Below are 24,268 nucleotides of genomic sequence, written 5' to 3' on the forward strand. Positions count from 1 at the left end.
ATGTTAAATCAGATTTTACGTTTGTCCTTTTTTTTTTTGTTGACATCAGATTTCACATTAGTTCTTATATCGATCCATATTTAACTATTTACTTACATAAAAACCCGTTTAAAAACCAGAATCTAATAAGCAAAAGTAAAAATAAACAAAACTATACCATGCAAACCACGAGGTAGTGGGCTAGTGGTTCTATCTTGGTTGTAAGAGTTGCCATGTGGTCCAGGCCAGAGATCGATTCTCTCCAAGTACAGAATTGCTAGCTTTATCCCTTTGGCCACATGGGTATGAACTCATTGATTATGGCCCATTTGAAAGCTTGGGGGGATCCTACCTATAGGATACCCTCTCCATAAGTCTCGGACCCCTCCATAGGTCTGAGGATTTATCCTGAGTTATCAAAAAAAAAAAAAAAAACTATACCATGCACGTAGAACAGAAACCATGAGAGATCTAAGTGTAAAGACGTGGAAAGTGTAAAATGTTTATGTCAATAAGTCGAGATATAGAGATATCAGATATGTTTTGAAGAGGGTTTTGTAAATTTACAAGAAAAAATGATGCTTCGTAAATTTTATGAACCGGGTTTTGACATTGACCCGGTCACCGGTTTTGTTCGTTTTGACCGGGCATGTAGGGATAGAGATAGGGAGGGTTTCGAAGTTGTTCCGGAGTTTTTGTTAGGTTAGGAGAAGAGGTCTCTGTCGTGTGGGAGAGAGAGAGAATATAGTATTTTGTTGATCTGATTTCGAATATTGTCGAAAAAACGTGGCTTAGAAATGGAATGGGTGCCCCACGATGTGGTAGAGATCATCTTGGAGACACTTGAGGTGAAATCTCTGGTGAGATTCAAGGCTGTGTCGAAGCAATGGAAATCAACGATCGAATCGCCATTGTTCCGAGCAAAACACTTGAAGCAGCATCAACAATTACGAGATCCAAATGTTCTCATGGTTTACCTGCCGGACAGAGAGAGTCTTAGAACATTGGTATTGGGTTCATCCTCATCGGTTAAGTTCCCTATTCATTGGGACATGGACAAGGACAAGGACAACGAGTACAAGCACTACTTCGTGAGCTATCATAGTTGTGACGGTCTCGTTTGTCTCTACCATCCCCTCAAATCTGGTATTGTGCTCAACCCCGCCACTAGATGGTATCGACATCTTCCTCTCTGCCAATTCCAACGACGCATGATCGATTTAGGAGACCGTTACTTCAAGCTTAATAACCAATCCTATAATCTTGGATTCGGTAAAGACATATTCACTGGCAAATACAAGGCCGTTTGGCTATACAACAACAACAACAACAACGACTCTTCTTCAACAACATGCGAAGTTTTTGACTTTAGCACCAACGCTTGGAGGTATGTCACTCCCTCATCTCCTTATGGGATTGTTGGTGTCGCCCATCCTGTGTTTGCAAATGGCTCTCTTCATTGGTTCACAGACTGCTGGCAAGAAACCAAAGTTGTATCTTTCGATCTTCACACCGAAACTTTTCAAATCATCTCTAAAGCTCCCTTGGCCTATGTGCATTTTGATCATTACGAGATAGTCTTGTGCAACCTCGACAACCGCTTGTGCGTATCCGAGAAGATTTATTGGTCCAACCAAGTGATATGGTCGTTCGATTCAGTCAACAAAACATGGGACAAAATTTGTTCCATAGATCTCTGCCTAACTCGGGCACTGTATGGTTGCCCAACACAAGGCACATTCCATCCACTAGCACTTTTGGCTGGGAGTGAGAATAATAATAATAATAATAAGAAGAAGAAGAATTTGTTGTTTCATGATCCTATTCGAAGTAGAACATTGTGGACACATGATCTCGAAACCGAATCAGATCATGTTGCTTTCAACGACGAATATTACATTGGATATCGTGTTTGCTATTTTCAGAGTTTAATCTCTATTTAATGAAGGGTTGTGATGTCACTATATTTTACCATATTTTAGGCCTTGTTTAGTTCATTTTTTGCATCATATAGAAGTGATTCCTTAGTTTTATCACCATTTCTGTCCAAATATGCACTTAGGATATTTAGAAGCATGCATTGCATACATTTATGTATTTGGAGTATTATTAGGTATTATGGAGCTCTAAAAGAGTAAGGAAGGACTTGCTGTTATTTCTGGAGCTAAACAAGAGGATAGGGAATATCAGGAAGGTTCGGAAGTCCACTCGACCACAGCACTCGAGCATGCACACGGTTGAGTACTCGGTCGGATGAATATATCGAGCTCCTCAAAGATCGATCCGAATGAAGATCTTCCGTTGCGATTCAGCTTCTGCATACTGCATGAGAGTTTTAGAAAATTGAGTTATGTTTCTAGTGCCGGTGGTTTCAAGTCAATCGGAGGTGTTTCGCCAGAGTTATACGGATTTTACTGAACAGATATCATGCCAGATCGAAGACTGAAGCTACTTGACGGACCAACCACTCGACCATGCACTCGACCGAGCACATGGTCGAGCTGACCGCCGCCTCTCTGTTTTGTCCTCTAGCTAACTAGGGCTTCTCTCTCTTTATTATATATATGTGTACTGGCACTTGTGGCCGAAGAGGGAGAGACCCTGGAGACCATGAAGACACCTCATAACCTAGTTTTTGCCATTTTTAGCTTCTTTTACTTTATTGCATCATCTCTTATCTTTTCTCTAGATTTTCATAGATTTGTAACCTTCATAACTTTGAATCTGTTGAATATTTGCTTTCACTTCTTTGTTCAATATTGTTCATCTTAATCTCATCTTTCTAATCATGATAGTTTCATTAATTTCTGGGTTTGTGTTCTTCATGATGATTTTTAGATCTTATTAGTGGCTTAGGATCTTAGGGATGGATTAGGCTGGGTAAAGGTTATGGTTGTTTAGATTGGTCAAGCTTGATTGTTATATATCTCTTCTAGATTAGATATGCTCTATGCTATTCTTATACTGAGAGGGTAAGGATAGATCTTAAGCTTCTTAGCATCACACCAATGTCTAAGTTGTTAGATAAGGCTAATGCTAGAGATTATCATGAAGCATGCTAAGAGATTAGATGTTTAAAGTGATTTTTGACATTTATGATCTGGGTTTTAATGCTTGCTTTGATATGTAATAGCTAGTGAGAACTAGGTCTAAGAAGTATCTTGGCTTGATTGTTATTGTCATGAGAATGGATTAACATGTATTAGAAGATCATTGTCTAGAGATAGCTCATTGTTGATTGAGGTTTGTTGACCAATTTAGATAGCCATAGCTTGAGTCCATCCCATGAATCCATCCTTAGGATTTTCTTTGTTTATTGATTTCCCTGTTTAAGTATTGTTAATTGCTTGCTGTTTGCTCTGTTTTCATTATTTGCTCTGTTTCTGTTCATTCGCTTGTCAACTCGACCTCCCACTCGACCATGCACTCAACCGAGTGCTAGGTCGAGCTCCATTTTACTTTCTTGCTTATGCATTGTTCTGTTCATGTTTTCTTCTGCTTATTAGTTAATTCTGCTTAGTCTTGTTTATTGCACTTGTTCTACAGTTTAATTCAGCATTAGTATTGTCTTAAGTTGCCTTAGTTCATTGCATTTCATTATTGTCATTAGGTTGTTAGAAACAAATTAACTTGATATTTGGCTTAACTTGAATGCATTGATCACATCTTGACTGCTTACATATCACACTCTTTATGGATTGACATCCTTTATGCTACAACATCATAAGGGAATTGAAACACCTTGCATTACATTCTGATCATCTTAACCTAAGTCTGTTTGTTTGATTGCATCATTCATTCATTCATAGGTTAAGATAGAAAAATCCTTGTTTCAATTGGCGCCGTTGCCATTAGGGTGTTTATATGTTCCAGTCGAGATTTCATTGTTTCAAGATTAAGCTATGTTACTTTTGATTATATTACTCACCTCTCTCTTGTTCTGGTGTTGTGTTTTCATTCTCAGGTACCACTCGACTAGGCACTCGGCCGAGTACCTCAATGCAAACGGTCGAGTGCTTGTTCGAGCACCTGGTCGAGCACCTGTTCAGAGTCTCAAAAAAACAGAAGAAGAGGTGGAAATGGAACTTCCACAAAATCTGCATGAACCTCCAAGGAGAAGGAAGATTGGTGATAGTGCCTCCTCCTGTCCACAACACAACCTTCACAATCAAGACTAGTTTGATCTCAATGGTTCAGAGCAACAGATTTTATGGACTGCCTAGTGAAGACCCCCTTGCACATCTTGATGAGTTTGATAGGCTCTGTAGCCTTACCAATATCAATGGAGTTAGTGAGGATGCCTTGAAGCTGAGGTTGTTTCCTTTTTCTCTAGGAGATAAAGCACATCAGTGGGAGAAGACTCTACATTCTGGAAAAATCACCCTCTTGGGTTGATTGTAAGAAAGTCTTCCTTGCAAAATACTTCACTAGTTCAAGGGCTGCACATTTGAGGAATGCCATTTCAGGATTTCTCCAACAAAATGGTGAATCTTTCAGTGAAGCATGGGAGCGCTTCAAAGGCTACCAGAGACAATGCCCACATCATGGATTCAACAATGAATATTTGTTGTGTACTTTGTATAGAGGTGTTCTTCCCAAGATCAGGATGCTCCTAGACACAGCCTCCAATGGAAGCTTCATGAATAAAGATGTAGATGAAGGTTGGGACTTAGTAGAGAACTTTGCTCAGTCCAATGGCAATTACAGTGAGGAATATGATAGAAGCTTAAGAGAAGGTGTTGCTTATGAGGAAGGGCATATAAAGGAACTACAGGCCTTAGATGAGAAGCTTGAGAAGCTATATAAACTACTTCTAACCCAACAAAAGCACGTACCTGTTGTTTGTGAAGATGAGAAGTTTATGGTTCAAGTCTATCCTCCACAACAACTCAAACAAGCTCCTGCTCTAGATCAAGAGATGAAGAGTATGCTTCAGCAAGTCATACAAGGCCAAGCTAATGGAGATATGGAAACAAGTAAGAAGCTCACAGAGATGACAAACAAGATAGACTCCACATATGGTGCCCTTAATATCAAGATTGAAGCTTTAACTTGCAGAATCCTTCACCTTGAGAGCAAGAGTGAATCTTCTTCTTCTAGACAACTCAATGGGACATCAATTGACAATCTAAAGGAGTTTGCCACTGTACAAGCTATCTCTCTCAAAGAACTACCTACAAAGCTCACTGAGGACAGTTACAACCAAGATAGGGAGGATTTTCTTCAACCAGAGGTGCAGAATGAGAAGAGAACTGAGCTTGAGACACCACTCGACCATACACTCGACCATGCACACGTTCGAGTGCCTGATCGAGTCATTGCTCAAGAATCTAGCAAGCCGGTTCGGTTCATTCCTCCTCCCTATCAGCCACCTTTGCCATTTCCAGGACGGTTTAAAGAGCAAATGCTGAAAAAGTACAAGGCTTCTATTGATAAGAAGGCATTGATGGTCTTGAGTCATGAACCTTTGTTACAAGATGTTGAAATGAAAGAGAAGCCACAAGTTAAAAAGCTTGAGCAGAAGAAGCCAACTATTGATGGGCAGACCTTCAGGATTGAAAAGAAAGGTCATGAAACTGAGTCTGAAATCTTTCAGGGTGTGAATGGGGTAGAAACAGAGATTTTAGGTCACCGGACCTTCCACTCGACCTACCACTCGACCTGCCACTCGACCAAGCACCTTAAGTCACTCGACCGAGTGGTACCAAGTCACCCAAAATCTTTTAACATGTATTAGAAGATCATTGTCTAGAGATAGCTCATTGTTGATTGAGGTTTGTTGACCAATTTAGATAGCCATAGCTTGAGTCCATCCCATGAATCCATCCTTAGGATTTTCTTTGTTTTTTGATTTCCCTGTTTAAGTATTGTTAATTGCTTGTTGTTTGCTCTGTTTTCATTATTTGCTCTGTTTCTGTTCATTCGCTTGTCAACTCAACCTCCCACTCGACCGAGTGCTAGGTCGAGCTCCATTTTACTTTCTTGCTTATGCATTGTTCTGTTCATGTTTTCTTCTGCTTATTAGTTAATTCTGCTTAGTCTTGTTTATTGCACTTGTTCTACAGTTTAATTCAGCATTAGTATTGTCTTAAGTTGCCTTAGTTCATTGCATTTCATTATTGTCATTAGGTTGTTAGAAACAAATTAACTTGATATTTGGCTTAACTTGAATGCATTGATCACATCTTGACTGCTTACATATCAAACTCTTTATGGATTGACATCCTTTATTCTACAACATCATAAGGGAATTGAAACACCTTGCATTACATTCTGATCATCTTAACCTAAGTCTGTTTGTTTGATTGCATCATTCATTCATTCATAGGTTAAGATAGAAAAATCCTTGTTTCAGGCTGTTTTGCTATTCCAAGTTTGCAACCGTTAAATAATTGATATGTAACACCCCCAATTTTTGGTGGTGCATGCAGAAATTCTTTTTAAAATTTTTATTTGATATCACCACCACCTATGTTTATCTTTGAGCTCGAACAATTTTAGTATGTGTGATTGTGTCGCGGAAAGAGTACAAACCGATTTTAGTTCATTCCTAATCGTTATTTCACTGTGCAAGCTAGGCCTCCACATCACCAATTCCTTGACTTTTTCTCTAATTCTTCTTCTTCTTTTGATATTTAGTTTATGTAAACTTATTAGCAACACTTGAAGATTTGTTATCATGCTTCTAGTTAATCTTGCTCAGAGAGTGGGTTTCGTCTTTGTTTTTGCTGTTGTTGTTGTGTTGTGAGAGCATCTAGGATTTTATTCCAGCAGGTTCAGTTAACCTTTTACGTAATACAAAGGGTGTCAAACCAAAAGGGAATTTCACCAACAATCAAGAAAAATCAAGTTAAGCCAATTCAGAGAACAAGTTAAGCCAATTCAGAGGGAGTTTAACTAACAAAATTAAAGTGAACAAATTGTAAACTGATCTTATCCGATTTTTCATTTACTAATTTTTCTTATACCCACCACTGGTTTTGTTTTCTTTTGACTTTTCTCATATCACGAACAACTGAAAGAAAATGAAAATTATTCGAATACATGCATTATAACAAAGTAAACTTGTAATAATGACTCATTGCAAATATTAAAACAAGTGTTAAGTTTATAAAAGATTTGCAACAAGTGTCTCCAATTATTTCATGCTTTCAAATAAATAAATAAAATTCTAAAACAGATTTGACCAACTTTTTTTTTGTGAATGCATTGCAAATTTGGAATTATTTGGTGATTTGTTTGCCACTGCATTTGGAACTATTATCACACACAATAAATTCTTACTTTGCAAAGCGACTACTAGATCCGTTTCAAAAATTTTGTTTTTTTAATTTTTTTTGTAGTACCATAAATTGTTTAGGATATGAAATACTAATGTAGAGCCATATTTAAAATTGTTGCAAACCATATAACAAACTAGAAAGTTACCCACGCGATGCATAGGTTATAAAATCAAATATTTTGTATGTAAAATAAAATTTCATTAAATTATATATGAAATGTACATGATATTATTTATATATGCATTGAAAAGAATTTAAATACATATATTTATAAGTTTATAATTATGAAGTGTGTTAAAAGAAGAACAATTTTCACATATTGCAAAAAAATAAGTTTTTTTAAATTTAGCAAATTATTTCTAAAATTCTAAAAATACTAAAATAACATCATGCTTTTAATCTTATACTCTGAATACTAAACTATATCTCTTCAAAATTATACCTTAAATGTAAAATATAAAATTTAAACAAAAAAATATATAGATAACCATTGGAAATAGTGTAAGCTTTTTTCGACATAATGACGTATGGAGTAAGTGTCAACATGAGGTATGATTGGTAACTCAAACAATACCAATGCGATTTAAAAGTAGTTTTGCTTTTGTACAGGTTAATCTACTTGTTAATTTATACCACTTTTAACGATTGACATATGTCTATGATGAAATTATTGAGGTTACAATATATATATATATATATATATATTAAATATTTTACAATAGGTCTCTAATGTTTTTCGGTGTAATGTGAAAAGATGTTGTAAAGTTTGGGAAGTGATTCCAAAGAGGCATAAAGAAGTATGTGATCTTTTGACCATGTATATATGCATTACACGGTAAAATTAAGCTCAATCTTTTTATCAATATGCAAAGTAATTTTTTTTGTAATGGGGATAAAGAACTTTTAAAAACGAAAAACAAAGCAAATTTACAAAATATAAACTTAGAAATATATTGTAGTTGAAGATCAAAAGACTTTAGAGGAGAAATCTAAGGGACTTACAGTTATAATATTCTGAGTGAATGTTCAAAGCCAAAGAGATTGTGCTTTAGGAGTCAAGAATTAGGCTCATCTTCATCACTTAAGACTTCCAATTATAGTTTGAAAGTTAAAAAAACCACATTACAAAACATTGCAAAAACTTTAAATCATGACTATCATAAAACATAATCATTTGAAAGAGGCTAATAAATATTGACAAGACTCTGATACCAAGAAAAAAAAATATATTGACATGGCTTTGTAAAAGATTTTTTCAGATAGTCATAGATAAATTAATCTCTTAATCATCATACTGCAAGACATCATGTTTTTAAAAAAAAAAACTTCATAAGAAAAAATAGGAAAAAATACCATGGGAAATAACGGGAAAAGAAAGACATATAGTGAGTGATCGTTTTCTTCATTATTAGTCATGTGAGCATTGGATCTTATATAATACACTAAGCAATGTTTGAAGTTTGTAAAGAATTCCATTGACACATGCATTATTATGAGTAATCACATTCATGGCAATAAATACAATCATAAAGGTAATTGACTGAGAGAAGTAAATGTAATCTAAAGAAACTGAACAAATAAAATGTCCCAAACTAAAAAAAATGTGTGTAGACAATTTAGTTTTAGATTAGCAATAATGTATCTTTTTATTTCATTAAAATAGTTAAAAAAATGACACATGTTAAAAAAAGATTGGTGCCAAATGACAATTTCTCACAACTCTACTTTATTATAGTTTAATATATATTAAATATTGACATGTGAAACCGATTAAAATATTTAAATAAGTGATAAAAAAATAAGTGAAAAATTTATAAATGGTAAAAACAAAATAGAATAAATATATTTTTATAAAAGAGATTACTTTTTCTTTAACAAAAGTAAACTATAGAGATTTTTACTATGAAATAATACTAAATTAAAAACCAAAAATAATTAAAGATTTGATAGACGAAGAGTAAAGAAATTTAAAGGAACATTAGTGAGGAATTTACAAATCATATAAATAAAATTAGACGAAATATAATCTTACAAATCGATTTTTTTTTACAAAAGTAAACTATACAGATTTTTGCTATGAAATATATTAAATAATACAAACCAAAAATAATTAAAGATTTGGTAGTGGAAGATAAAAGAAATGATTACTTTTCTAAATAAATAAATTTAACAAATCAAAATTCAAATTAATATAAAGTACACGTCTCTGCAACAATAGAACGCCAAATGTCGCATCGGTAGGCAAAGTTCAAAAAAACCTTATCATATTATATAAGATATATGTTAAAATGTTGAGTGTACCACCACCATCATTGTCCACTCAAACTTCCATACTCTAATACAAATCTTTAAAGACGGGCAACACAAAATAGTTGAAGAATTGAAACTCCCAAATCAAGATTTGATTAATAGTATTAAATCCCATTGAATAACAAAGCTTAACAGACCCATCATTTTTTTAGCAAATTAATGTATATTTTAATCCAAATTTTGCCTCTTCTTCTCTCAGTTTTTGATGAATAAGCTTGAAGTAACCAATAAAAGAAAGATAGCAAAAGAGTTTTTTAAAGCTTGATACATTGAGAGACTATTAAAACTTATATCACCAAAAACAAATTTATAATTAACACTAACATCCTTAACAAACCATATTACTTCTATCGCCAAAAACGTATTTTGTAACACTAACGTCCTTATATATATATATACATATATATATATATATATATATTTTTGTTTAACGTCCTTATACTATTTAAGAAGATGGTCACAACAGATAATATATTCTCATACAAGAAATCATATCTCGGGTTCATGTGGTTGTTGTTATATAAAAATAGTTTAAGCATTCATGGGTAACTCACATCCTTGACTTGAATTGTGTCATGAGTGGCATATTTTGTAAAGTACGTATTTTATTGAAAAACACAAGAAACTCATCTAAACTTCTAACAAGTAACAACAACAATGTGGTTTTGAATGTCATTTGGACATACAATACATGGAAAGATCTAAAACAAATTAATGTGAAAATTAATCAGTTTTGGTAAACACCCAAATTTGGGGGTGTCAACCAACTTATAGTTTTCTAAAATACATTTTGTAAGAGACGACATAAAAAAAGAAAATGAAGGGTGTTTGTATAGATACACAAAATCTGAATATTTTGGCTAACGTGGGTTCTCTAAAACATATGTGGACTTTGTTTCATGTGAAATTACTGGACTCTCAGGCAAATCCATATCATCTTCTTGTGTCCATGACCCACAGTACTGTTGAACCACAAGAACCGAAACAGTAGCTGCAAAGTCTGATGAGGCAAGCAAATCTCCGATGGCACCGAGCTCAGGACACTCGCTCCAATCCGTTAAACCTGCGGTGAGAGGAGACGACATTCCTTCTCCTCTTCCAACAATAAACAGATCATGAGAACTGTCCATTGATCTCACTGCTGCAACCGTCTCTTCCCCATTGCTCACTAGTTTTTCTATATACACAACTGACTCAAAATCTGCATTTGATGTCCTGAATGCATTGATGTACTCATCATCAAGCTGTTTTTGCTTTTTATGGTCCATGTTCATCTTTGGTACCTTTAGGTCAGTCTCATTGGTCGCACGTGTTGAAGCTGTGTCAATTTCATCTCCATCATGAATGAACCGCAAAACGGTTAAAGAGATGCCAGGATGTTGAGCCATTCTCCAGGCATAGGCCAAGGCTTCTCTGTCGTCCTGACCACCGAAAAACAGAACAGCAACTTGGAGAGACACAGTGTTTGAGTTTAGTCTTGTGGCTCCATTGAGTCCTCTGTCTACCAGTATTCCGACCGAACAAGGTGAGTTTTCTAGTAGGTTTTGGTTGACTAAACGGTAGGCCGGGTTGGTTGCTTCCATTCCTCCATCAACTGTTTGTTGTTTGTGAAATGGTATGATTATGAAGGAGACACGTTTGTCCTCTGCTAAGCTACAAACATCTTCGTGCATTGTTGAGTAAGGGGAAATAGCTGTCAAGGGTTGAACAGCGACAAAGGAAGCATGTTGTTCATAGTTCTCAAAGGCGTTGATGATGTGATCTGATTGAGCTTGAGTTCTGTTAAGCGCTGGTCGTCCTGACTTACGAGTGTTGTGGACAATTAGCATTGCGGATGCTCGTCCCGTGAGCTCAACAAGGTGGAGAACGTAAATGCATATGGGAGATCTCTTTGTAGGATGTGAAGCTTCAAGAAGGTTGATAATAGTAGGAACGTTACGCGGCGTGTGAACGCAAACCAATACTCGAAGCTCGCTGTCTGGCTTCGTTTGTTGTATTGTTCGTCTCTTGTACGAAACAGATTTCTTCACTGGCCTATAAAGGACTGTAACAATAGGGGTGATGACTCCAGTCATAACCAAGGCCACAAGAACCATGGTAGCAAATGTCTCATCATCTAAAACCTTTTGGTCTTTCCCAACATTGAGCACAATCATTTCGACAAGACCTTTGGTGTTCAAGAGAAGGCCAAGAGTGATTCCTTCACGAACTGGCATGCCATGGAAAAATGCGACAATAACGGTACCAATGACTTTTCCAGCACAAGCGAGGAATATAACAAAGAAAAGAGTGGCCCAAGTGGCAGGACCTTGGATGGCAGCTACGTTAGTCTTGAGACCGCTTATAGCAAAGAAAAGAGGTAGAAGAAGGCCAGAGACAAAATCTTCAAGCTTCTCAATGAGGGTGAGACCAAGAGGCCCATTGGGAATAACAAGACCAAAGACAAAGGCCCCAAAGACTGAATGTGTTCCAATTGCATCGGTAATAAAGCCAGAGATCATAACTCCTGTCAAGATGAGGCATATATAGAACTCACTGTAGTTCTCTCCTTCAGGGGTTTTACGTATGATCCAAGTGATGCCTGGTCTGACAATAAAGACACAAACGGCGATGAAAACTGCACTAGAGATCATGACCCAAAGGGAGGCAAATGAAGTTTTTTCACTCTCGGCCAGCGCGATGGCCAAGGCAAGAAGAACCCAAGCAAACATGTCATTAACCAAGGCTGCTGACATTGATATCCATCCAATCTCGGTATTGATGAGCTTGAGCTCAGCAAGAATCCTCGCAAGTACCGGGAATGCAGTAACGGAGAGTGCAACACCGAGGAAGAGTATGTAGGTGCCTTGCCCCAAGTGATCTTCTGATCGGTGCATAGAGAAAGAGAAGGCGGCACCAATGAGGAATGGTAAGACCATACCACCAATAGCGATGGTTAGGGCTCGCTTCCCTGTCTTGCGAACCACCATGATGTCCATCTCTACACCCACCAGGAAAAGGAAGTAAAGTAAACCCACATTAGCCATTGTTTCAAGTACCATCACACTTCTTTGAGGGAAGATGGTGTGTGCGAATTTTTCGGAGCGTCCTAGCACTGATGGCCCTAGCACGATTCCACCCTGAAGATTAAGATCAAAAAAATATGTTTTAAAATGTTAAAAACTTAAAGCAATATATAAAGAATGTGTCAGTTCAAGAATGTTCATGACTCGAAAACTTCTTTACCACGGATCAAAAAAAAAAAAGATACAAGAAGAGAATTTGTGGTTGGTTACTCACAAGGATCTCAGAGATGACACGAGGTTGGCGAAAGGGTTTGAGGATAAAGACGAAGAAACGAGTGACGACGACAACCAAGGTTAGCTGAAGAACAAAGAGAGGTAGCGAGAAATCAAGAGGGTTATCGCCTTGCCAAACTCCATTGGTGGTGATCATGCTTGGTGCGTAACATATTATAGAAGCCTCCGTACTATTTTCTTCACTTGTCGCCATTTTGATCCTAAGAAAAAACTATTTTGATTGAAAAGGTTTGTTGTGTGTTAATTTTGCAGGACACATTAAGCCATATGAGGGAAAGGGAATGGATTCAAAGTTGGTGGTGTTCCGTATCATCCTCTCTACTCAACGAGTCAAGCATCATCATTGATCATCTCTATTTTTGGTCTTCTTTTCTTTTATTAGAACTTTAACAAAAAAATATTTTCAGGTGTTTTGCTAACCGATTTTTTTTTATAAAAAATTCCCCATAATAAAGTAAATATATATATATATATATATATATTTTTTTTGAATTGAATGTTAAATTAATTCAAACAAAAAAAAACTGTTTTACAATGACTGTTACCAGTTTTTGAGTTTGTTTAAACAAAACCGAAAAAAGAGAAGACAAGATTTATAGTAGAGATTAGTCAAGTAGGGCGAGTGGCAAACCATAAGGTCAGCCCATCGTCGTAAGAGTAGTTTCCCAGGTTGTGGATTGAAGTGAACCTGTTGCGTACTATCTTGTCAATGAGCTTGACCAGATGAGAAGAGGGTATGGGAGTTGCTCCATGTCTTTGCTTGTTGCGTTCATGCCAAAGATGATAGACCGTGGTTTGGTAACTATAACGAATAGTGAAGAGACGGATTCTATACATGTTGGTATTGCGGAGTGTAGCCTGAAGAGTGTTCCAATCAATTGTGAAAAGATTTCGAAGGAGTCTAGTCGCAAGTGGAACCCATACCGCTGCGGCATACGGACAGGAAAAGAAGAGGTGATCACGAGTTTCCACAGAACCACAAAAAACACAATCTGTTCGTTGATTGGTATTCCATCGTTGCATGCGGTCCCCCATAGGAAGTCGATTCTTAACAGCCAGCCAGGATACAAACGCATACTTGGGGGTTGCATGCATGAACCAGACACTTTGAGACCAAGGTTCCGCCGGCTGAGATTCACGAAGCAGAGTAATGGTCTCCTTAGTTATGAACCTCTCACGATAGGTATTGTGTTGACCCTTCCACATGGGGATATACTCAGCTGCAGTGAGAGTGAGAGCCGCTAGTTCAGTTTCAATGGTGTTGAGAAGGACAGAACGATGCTGACGCCTACGGTGGCCCTCTTTGGCCGTTACCACGGTTGCAGTCAAAGGAATGCCGAGTTCAATATGTCGGTTGCTACCAGTGATCTCATGGAGACAACCCAAGCTACTCCAACTGTCATACCAAAACGATGTTGATGTCCCATTATTAACCTGCACTTTGTAAAGCTGCTTCGCAAGTGATCTATACTTTAGGAGCTTCCTCCACATCCATGATCCCATACTAGTAGTAGATTTGAGTTCCCAAAAGGATCTGTTTTTGAGTAGAGTGACAGAGATCCACCTGTTCCAGAGAGAATCTCGTCTAGACATTATTCGCCATAGGAGTTTAAGACAGCTAACCTTGTTGGCAAGACGGAGAGATTGGAGTCCCAAACCCCCTTCTGCTTTTGGGCGACAGACTTCTTTCCAAGAGACCTTTGCCTTCTTGCCACTCAGCTCAGGACCAGACCAGAGGAAAGTAAAGCATAATTTGTCTATCTCTGTTATACACCAACTAGGGAGACGATATGCAAAGACCAAAAGTTGAGTGTACCAGAAATTACGAAATTAAGAAGATGCAGACGACCTGCATAAGAGAGAGGACGTGCACTCCATGATGTCAGACGGACTCGGACCTTTTCTAACAAAGGAAGACAGTCAACATATGACATTTGCTTTGTGAGCAGAGGCAAACCGAGGTAGCGAACTGGAAGCTGGCCATGAGCAAAGGGGAACTGGTGGAGAATGTCTAAACGACATGTATCAGAGACGCCAACCATGTATATAGAGGATTTTTCAATACTGATCCTTAGGCCAGAAATTGCAGCAAACCGATCAAATATTTCTAGGATACCTTCAACTGACCGTTTTTGTCCATCCACAAAGACCATCAGGTCGTCAGCAAAACACAAATGAGTCAATTGGATAGGTTGACATTTGGGATGGTAACCAATGCGCTTCTCAGCCGCAGCTCTATCAAGGAGCTTAGACAACACGTTCATGCAAATTACAAATAGATAAGGAGACAATGAACACCCCTCTCTGAGTCCCCTTGCGCTTTGAAAAAACCCTGCAAGCTCCCCATTTACCTGAACAGAAAATGAGGCAGTGGAAATACACAACCGGATCCAATGAATAAACCTTGCAGGCAACTCCAGCGCTTCAAGGATGTTGAACAAGAAATCCCATTGCACTGAATCAAAGGCTTTTGAAATGTCGATTTGCATTGCACAACGTGGAGAGACTGTGTCTTTGTGATAGTCTTTAACAACTTCTGAGGCAAGTAAAACATTCTCCAATAGCAACCGATCCTTAACAAACGCAGACTGATTCGTAGAAATGAACTTAGGCAGAAGCTCCTTTAGCCGGTTGGCTAGAATTTTCGAGATAACCTTATACAACACATTGCAGCAGGAGATAGGCCTATAATCCTTCATGGCACTTGCTGATTCTGATTTCGGTATTAAAGCCAATATTGTGGCGTTGAGTCCCTTCGGCAGAAACCCCTTTACAAAAAAGGATTGGATAGCAACAGTGAAATCATTACCAATTATTGGCCAAGCAGACTTGTAGAACTCAATGGTGTAACCGTCAGGTCCTGGAGCTTTGTTTGATGGCATGGAGAAGAGGACCGCTTTAATCTTAGAAGGTGTCACCCCCTTTATGAGCAATTCCTGATCAGTATAGAGCACTTAAAAGACAATAAGCTCTGCAAACTGTCTACTGACATTCCACAGTAATCTGCCGGAGAATGTGTGAGAAATTCTTGAAAGAACCTCACAGCCTCCTCCTTAATATCCTCTGGCTGCTGGAGAACAACACCATGTTGATTCGTAACTTCTCGGACACTGTTCTGCATTTTCCGTTGCTCTGCAGAGCGATAGAAATAGGCATTGTTCTGATCACCCACATTCAACCAGTGAAGCTTTGATTTTTGTTTCATGTAGCCTTCCTCCAGCGTTGATAAAAAATCCCATCGCTGGAAGGCATGTGTTTCAGCTTCCATGCTTTGAGACGTGGGATTGGCTAAAGTGGCGTCCTGTCAACGACAGAGTTCCTCATGAGCATCTCGTGTTCGACAAGTAATATCAGCTAGAGCTTCTCTCCCTAGGAGACGCAACACTGGCTTTAAACTCTTGAGTTTCTTGGAAAGACGGAATAGCGCAGAGGTAGAGACAAACAACGGTGCTGAAGTTTGCCAAAACTCCTGCACTTGTGTCGGGAACTGAGGCAACGATGTTAGAACATTTGAGAACTTAAAAGGTCGCCGTTTCTTTAATGGTTCAGCACCTAGACAGAATCGACCTCGAGAATGATCTGAGCAACCTCCCGAATCAAACACACAATAAGAGTGTGGGTATATCTGCGTCCAAGCTTGATTAACTAATCAACGATCCGACTTTTTACAAATTAAATCACTATCTCTCTTATTACACCATGTGAACTGCGATCCATGGTGTTTGAGGTCGATCAGGGAGCAATACCGAACAGCCTCCTGGAAATCCCGCATACCGTAACGTACCATTGGAGTGTCCTCAAACCGGGAATGCTCCACCCCATCAAATGTTTCATTAAAATCACCACTAATCAGCCATAGCTTATTAGAAAATAATGGAGAATCATGATGAGCTCTCATATCATCCCAGAGCTCCTTCCTACCTTCAGCCCTGTTATATGCGTAAACAAAAGAGCATAAGAATTCCTCTGTCTCACCCGCCAGAAGTACCCAAAAAGAAATCATCTGACTGCTTTTAAACACCGGAGTTAGTCGTGTTGTTGGACTCCATAGGATCCATATAGGCCCCAGCCGGTGGTGTTCATAATTTGACATAAAAGACCAATGTGGAAAAACTTTATTTACAAGTGCTTGGGCATTACTTTCTTTGACTCGCGTCTCCAATAAGCACCCAAACTGCATCGACTGACTCTGTACCCAACTGCGAATGATCGAGTGTTTTGAAACTGTATTAAACCCACGAACATTCCAAAAGAACCCTGATATTAAGGTTTTTTCCTCAAGTTCTTTTTCTTCCAGGCCGGAACCTGGACAGCTTTAGAGGCTTGAGGATCTGTGATAAACTTGTGGGCCGATTTAGAACCACGAGGAAGAGAAGGACGAACACTACTTTCCTCATTCACGGTTCCTTTCACTAGTTGCTCTGTTTTCTCTGTCTGCGTTGTTTTCTCAGTAGGAACAGTGGAGTCAGAGTTTGGTAACTCTCCTTCCTCCATCCCGTCTGAGGGATCCACCAGTGTCTCTGTGTCCTCTTTATCTCCCAACTCACCTTCCACATCCAAGACTGAGAATCTCGAAGGAGAGACCGTAATGCTATTAGTGGCCTGAGTCTTCTGCTCCGGACGGTTACCCTTAGAAGGGGAGATTGAGCACCATTCACCCTCCATACCGACTGAACCTTCCACACCTACTGAACTGGTTTCTTGAGCAGTATGAACCAACACGACTCCCTGGCTTGGGGAAGCAGATTGAGGAGTCACTTGGCTGATATCCTTGCTCGAAACTCGAGTTTGAGTGTCTACAAAAGATGTATTAACCACCGGAGTTGAGGTGGCCACTTGAGCTTCGTCAGGTTGTGGATTTGCTGCCTTACAAACCTCCCTTAGGTGACCCCAGTTGGAGCAAATAGAGCACTTTGGTGGTAGCCACGGTTATTGAAATTCCACCACTGCATCCACACCTTTTTCAGACTGACTTAGGGGGATCTTTGGATAAATCTACCTCAACAAACACTTTTGCTTCCCCAAATTGTTTGCAGAGAACTGTATCGAGATGTAACCATTTGGGATCACCCACATCACTTGCTAGGAACCCTAACCCCTTCCATGTGAACATCTTATGTGGAACCTTCTTCATAACAACCCACAAGGGGATTGTCTTAATATCTGGCTGGGCTTCCTCAATGATTGGCGACCACCGAGAAACAACCATCGGAATTTCTGCTATATTCCACATACCACGACGTAAAACACGGTCCCTTATCTCCCGGTCCCGGATTCTGAACTTAACAGTGGGCTCATTGACTTCAAAAACATCGATCCGCACAGATTTGTCCCCCAGAGACCAGATTTTGTTAACAATGACATGAATCTTTGCCACATGCAGAGTAGTAGTGGAAAGAAACTTGCCAATCAAAAAATCCTCCCATAGAGGAGCCGCATCTTGAAAGATTTCATTCGGGACTTGAACAGTATGGTTACCGTCGACAACTTTGACATCAAAAGCATGTTTGGAAAGACTTTGAGAATTCTGAACCACCGACGAGTAAGAAATCTAGAGGGAAGTACCGGAATTGGAACCATCGGCGCGAGAGACATCGGGAACGGCGGCAGAGCCACAAGAACGCTGGAGCGTGAAATGCACACCAAAACCCTAAATCACTTTTTGAATCGCCTTGCCACGTCACTCTTTTAATGAGTTATAAATTTTAAAAAGCAAACAAAACTATAAATTGCCTAATAAAGTAAATATTACAGGAATGATTAATTATGATATCTTTAAAGAAAATGTGTTTTGCAGTTTTTTTTTCACAAAACATATTTATAGTCATTAATGGAAAGAAAAAGATAAATTCTCGTTACCCTATTGTCTAAAAGTGAATGAAAAAGAGATTCTCTGAAGACTCTTTACTTAAGTCACCAATCATATACCAAACAAAATTAGAAACTTTAAAAAAGAAATCAAGTATGACAATCTAATTTATTTACTTACGTTAAAATAAAATTAAAAATTAGAAATAATTGAAAATGTAAATTTATAAATAATAGGAAGGATAATAATATTTATGTGGCCAATTATAGCCACATAAACACTCTGGCTAAATGAGCTAGTACAAAAGTAACCATAGATCGGCATTGACATATAGTAGTATAGCCATGAATACTTGGTGGCTAACCCAATACTGTTACAGTGGGCAGTGGCTATGGAATAGTCATAGCTCTAGTGTTTTCCAATTTAGCCAAATATATTTCTTACCTGGCTCCGTCTTTGGCGTTTAATAATTCGTGGCTATACCAAGTTTTTTTTTTTTTTTTTTTTTTTTTTTTTTTTTAATATTTGTCGTAGTTTACATAAAGACGAAACGCCTCATATGTGGTTACGGAAACATTTTTTAGGGCCTAAAATGTCAATACATGTAAATTTATCATGGAAATGCCATTAACAAAACAAAATTTTCTGAAAATCACTTTTCTTGAAGACGTCGGCAACTTTTTAACAATGTTAAATGATTTTTTTTTTTTTAATTGGAAATTGGTGAAGACATGACAAATTGACTAGTAGTATATATAGATTACAGATATGGAAGTAAATAATGGGTACAAAGGGACACGTGACTCTTCATTTCTTGGAAAAGTTACAGAGAAGTGAGAAGAACAATGGCATGTGAACCCCTCTCTCTCTATTTATATGGTATAAGAAAACAATGGCCCGTGACCAAACTTAAAATTTTCAACTCTCTTCACTTAAATCCAATACTACAAGTTACAGAAGTCTAGCTGTCTTTTGAACCATTATGACCAATCCAATACTAATCAAAGTTTATTATAATCATGATACACATCAGTAGAAAAAACTAAAAAAGAGATCATATATAATTGGTATTGTTCTATTACTTGTCCTTTTTCTTAAGCTACTATAGCATTGGAAAAAGAGAGAAAGAGAGAGAGAACAAAACTTCTTCATCAATGGAGAAGGAAGGATGTGAGATCGAAGCTTTAGATATTGATTATAACATCTTTCAACGGAAGATTAATGTTAATCCTTTCGGATTCTTTACTCAAATACAGCGGCCGGAAGCTGACCAGACGGTTAAGACAGAGGAAGAGTCGTGGAAGCTAGAGCATGAATCCGGCAACAAAGTCAAGCATGTACTAAAAGGAGTGACCTGCAGAGCCATGCCTTGGGAGATTCTTGCCATTGTTGGCCCAAGTGGTGCAGGGAAGTCTTCTTTGCTTGAAATTCTAGCTGCTAGACTCATCCCTCAAACCGGGTCGGTTATGGTCAACAAGAGACCGGTGGATAGAGCCAACTTCATGAAAATTTCTGGTTATGTCACCCAAAAGGACACTCTGTTTCCTTTGCTTACGGTTGAGGAAACCCTTCTGTTCAGTGCTAAGCTGCGTTTAAAGCTCCCAGCTGACGAGCTGAGATCACGGGTTAAGTCGTTGGTCCATGAGCTTGGGCTTGAAGCTGTTGCAACAGCTCGTGTTGGCGATGATACCGTCAGAGGGATATCGGGTGGAGAGAGACGCCGTGTCTCCATAGGAGTTGAAGTTATTCACGACCCCAAAGTTTTGATCCTTGATGAGCCGACCTCTGGTCTTGATAGTACTTCGGCTCTGCAGATCATAGACATGCTCAAGAACATGGCTGAAACACGAGGCCGGACCATTATTCTGAGTATCCACCAACCAGGGTTTCGGATAGTCAAACAGTTCAATTCTGTTCTTTTGTTGGCCAATGGCTCGACCTTAAAGCAGGGCTCGGTGGATCAGCTTGGAGTGTATTTAAGGTCAAATGGTTTGCACCCTCCTATCCATGAAAACATCGTCGAATTTGCCATTGAATCAATCGAACCCATCACAAAACAGAAACGGCTACAGGAAAGCAGAAGAGAAGCTCATATCCTAACATCACAAAAAACATTACAAGAGAAGAGATCAGAAGATAATCAAGGGGAGAGCAGAAGTGGAAAATTCACACTGCAACAGCTGTTTCAACAAACAAGGGTTGCTGATGTAGGAACGATGAACATAGCAACGGAGTTCACCAGAGATTTTGCAAATTCAAGACTAGAAGAAACTATGATACTCACTCATAGGTTCTCCAAGAACATTTTCAGAACCAAGGAGCTTTTCGCGTGCAGGACAGTACAGATGTTAGGTTCAGGGATTGTCCTAGGTCTAATTTTTCATAATCTCAAAGAAGATTTAAAAGGTGCACGAGAAAGAGTTGGGCTCTTTGCATTCATACTGACCTTCCTGCTAACTTCAACAATAGAGGCACTCCCTATATTTCTGCAAGAAAGAGAGATTCTGATGAAGGAAACATCTAGTGGAAGCTACAGAGTGTCCTCATATGCCGTCGCCAATGGACTTGTTTACTTGCCATTTCTGCTCATCCTAGCTATTCTATTCTCAGTCCCAGTATACTGGCTGGTGGGACTGAACCCAAATTTCATGGCATTTCTGCACTTTTTGCTCCTAATTTGGTTGATCCTCTACACAGCAAACTCAGTGGTTGTGTGCTTTAGTGCACTGGTTCCTAATTTCATTGTTGGAAACTCAGTGATTTCTGGTGTGATGGGTTCCTTCTTTCTGTTTTCTGGCTACTTCATATCAAACCATGAGATCCCTAATTACTGGATTTTCATGCACTACATCTCCTTGTTCAAGTACCCGTTTGAAGGATTTCTGATTAATGAGTTCTCCAAATCAAGCAAGTGTTTAGAGTATGGATTTGGAAAATGCTTGATGACAGAGGAGGATCTACTAAAAGAAGAAAGGTATGGAGAGGAAAATAGATGGAAAAACGTTGTGATCATGCTATGTTTTGTCTTGTTCTACAGGTTCATTTCCTATGCGATTCTGAGGTGTAGATGTTCACAAAGAAGTTTCAAAACCACTCTTGTTTAATAAATGTGGTAACAATAATATATTTTCTGAAATACATAGGGTTACAGGTTTGTTTATGTGTTTAATTATTTACTTCGTACAGCAGCCAAAGATGTTAAAGAAAGTGTTGTTTATGCAAAGTGAAATTTCCATTGATTCTATCGTCTCTCACTTACTACCTGTTTCTATTTCCTAAAGTTTTTTTTCAAGTAAAGAGAATAGATTTCCAACAAAAAGAAAACAAATCCAGCAAAAAGCACTTACATGGCATTGTCCCAAAGAAGATCCATTTCCTCAGACGAGAGTGAATCTGTTTCGGCATGATCTGGTTCCTGTCTCATCTCTGCTATTAGAATATCAAGAAGTGAGTGTATCTGCCTTTTTCGAGGATGCCTTTTGTCTTTAACCATGAAAACATGAAGATGTCCTAGTATCTTTATCCAACTACAGCCTGGCTGCTTCGTGACTCCCTCTTTCCTCATCAACTTTCGTACACTTATCACATCCTCCCATTTTCCGACCTCAGCGTACATGTTAGACAGAAGAACATATGGTCCTGAATTTGACGCTTCTACTTCTAGAAGCTTCTCTGCAACGTATTTACCTATCATGATGTTCCTATGTAATTTACAAGCAGCAAGCAGTGAACCCCATATAACAGAATCTGGTTGCATGGGCATCTCCTCGACCATGCTCTTTGCTTCTTCGAGAAATCCAGCTCGACCAAGCAAATCTACCATGCACGTATAGTGATCCCTAAGCGGAGCCACACCAAAATCTCTGGTCATGGAAGAGAAGTAATGTCGTCCTTCTTCAACAAATCCAGCATGTCCGCATGCAGAGAGGACACCAATCATGGTAATGTGATCTGGTTTTTCTCCAGAATCAAGCATTTCTCTGAACAACTCAAGAGCCTCATTTCCATAACCATTTTGGGCAAACCCAATAATCATCGCATTCCAGGAAACAAGATCTCTTTCCATCATCTTCCTAAATACAAGATAACCATCTTCTACACAACCACATTTTACATACATATCTATCAAGGAATTGCCAACATATATATCAGCTTCTTCACCAGATTGAAACTTAAACCCATGCTTCAAGACATGGACATGAGCCTGCATGCCGAGATGTAACTCGGCAAGATCTGCACATGCCTTGAGGATATTTGCAAAGGTATAGTGGGTTGGGGATACTGATTCCCTCTTTAAGAGACAAAAGAGACTCAGTGCTTCTTCGTTTTCCCCATTTTGAGTATAGCCAGCAATTAGCGCATTCCATGAAACAATATTCCTCTCCGCCATTTTGGTGAACATGAGTCTAGCTGCCTTAGTGCTTGCAGCCATTGCGTACCCACTGATCATGGAAGTTTCTGCAATTACATTCCTGATAGGCATGCTATCAAATATGAACCTAGCTTCACTTATCTTGCTGCACTTTGCATACATATCCACAAAAGCATTGGTTAGAATGATGTCATTCCTTAATTTATCGTTTTTAACAACACGGCCATGAATTTCCTGACCAACCTTAATCGCCGACAAGCTTGCACAGGCACTAATCACACTTGCTAATGTAACCTCATCTGGCTCAACCCTAGACTCCAACATCACTTGGAAAACCTTGAGAGCTTCCAGGGCAGGACCATTTTGTTCATAACATGTAATCAAACTATTCCAAGAGACAACGTTTCTATCACCCATCTCATCAAAAACCCGCTGAGCATCATCGACGTTACCGCATTTGGAATACATATCAACAAGAGCAGAACCTATATACACATCTGACAAACCAGGCGACTTTGCAATCAAAGAATGTATCTGTACACCCTTATTCATATCATTCAGACCCGAACAAGCGCTAAGACCACTAGCAAAAGTATATTCATTTAGCACAAACCCTTCCTTATGCATCATACCGAAATAAAACAAAGCATCTTCACATCTATCATGCTGAGCAAAACCCGAAACCATGGAATTCCAAGTACACTGGTCGCGTTCAGGCATTGACCGGAACAAAGAAGCAGCTTCATCTAAAAAACCTAACTTGGTCAAACCCGTCACAACAGAGTTCCAAGTGTAAACATTTCGTTCAGGCATTTCGTCGAACAGTTGGCGACTATTGTTAAGTGACCCACATTTCGCATACGCGTCAATGAGACGATTCTGTATAAAGACCTCGTTTGAGAAACCGGATTTGAAGATAGAAGCATGGACACAACGGACATCAGTTGCTGATAACTTGGCTCGGATGCATGAATCAAGAAGCTTTGCGAATGGTGAAGAATCCGTGAGAGAAGAGAGATCACAAGCGAGCTTGAGAAATGGTTGTCTCATTCCATTATCGTCGTTTGAAGGATTAAAATCTCTCTAGCCCTTTTGCTCCAATTTCATTCTATAAAACCCCTACTTATTCTCACTATCCATATCTTTTCCAATAATATCAAAATCCCACTCTACCCTCAAAATAAAAAAATAAAAAAATAAAAAAAATAACCAATAA

The 24,268-nt window shown here is 38.6% G+C and overlaps 2 protein-coding genes, 1 non-coding gene and 3 pseudogenes across 6 annotated transcripts; 2 read left to right on the top strand and 4 right to left on the bottom strand.

Moving 5' to 3' along the window:
* The first annotated feature begins 745 nt into the window (after positions 1 to 745).
* LOC104709374 (F-box/LRR-repeat/kelch-repeat protein At1g09650 pseudogene) lies at positions 746 to 2,733 on the top strand (annotated as a pseudogene). Its single transcript, XR_015596243.1, has one exon. The product of XR_015596243.1 is annotated as an F-box/LRR-repeat/kelch-repeat protein At1g09650 pseudogene (transcript).
* Positions 2,734 to 4,424: 1,691 nt separating this feature from the next.
* On the bottom strand, positions 4,425 to 4,530 carry LOC147950009 (small nucleolar RNA R71). Its single transcript, XR_015565447.1, has one exon. It is a non-coding gene; the product is annotated as a small nucleolar RNA R71 (small nucleolar RNA).
* A 5,629-nt stretch (positions 4,531 to 10,159) lies between these two features.
* Positions 10,160 to 13,179, bottom strand: LOC104793696 (cation/H(+) antiporter 15-like). Its single transcript, XM_010520104.2, has 2 exons — positions 12,852 to 13,179; positions 10,160 to 12,691 (listed from the first exon to the last, which is right to left on the bottom strand). The coding sequence occupies exons 1-2, from the start codon at positions 13,062 to 13,064 to the stop codon at positions 10,433 to 10,435; spliced, it is 2,472 nt and encodes an 823-aa protein (XP_010518406.2). The 5' UTR covers positions 13,065 to 13,179; the 3' UTR covers positions 10,160 to 10,432.
* A 2,996-nt stretch (positions 13,180 to 16,175) lies between these two features.
* Positions 16,176 to 18,466, bottom strand: LOC147950010 (uncharacterized). Its single transcript, XM_087511877.1, has 6 exons — positions 18,449 to 18,466; positions 17,871 to 18,398; positions 17,177 to 17,782; positions 16,995 to 17,095; positions 16,656 to 16,800; positions 16,176 to 16,358 (listed from the first exon to the last, which is right to left on the bottom strand). The coding sequence occupies exons 1-6, from the start codon at positions 18,464 to 18,466 to the stop codon at positions 16,176 to 16,178; spliced, it is 1,581 nt and encodes a 526-aa protein (XP_087368003.1).
* Positions 18,467 to 19,176: 710 nt separating this feature from the next.
* On the top strand, positions 19,177 to 21,922 carry LOC109131861 (ABC transporter G family member 5 pseudogene; annotated as a pseudogene). The gene has a single exon (XR_015562730.1). The product of XR_015562730.1 is annotated as an ABC transporter G family member 5 pseudogene (transcript).
* Positions 21,923 to 22,023: 101 nt separating this feature from the next.
* On the bottom strand, positions 22,024 to 24,214 carry LOC104709396 (pentatricopeptide repeat-containing protein At2g13600 pseudogene; annotated as a pseudogene). Its single transcript, XR_015562729.1, has one exon. The product of XR_015562729.1 is annotated as a pentatricopeptide repeat-containing protein At2g13600 pseudogene (transcript).
* Positions 24,215 to 24,268: the final 54 nt, after the last annotated feature.

This window comes from Camelina sativa, chromosome 1, assembly GCF_030686135.1.
Source record: "Camelina sativa cultivar CO46 ecotype springtype chromosome 1, ASM3068613v1".
Lineage (NCBI taxonomy): Eukaryota > Viridiplantae > Streptophyta > Magnoliopsida > Brassicales > Brassicaceae > Camelina > Camelina sativa.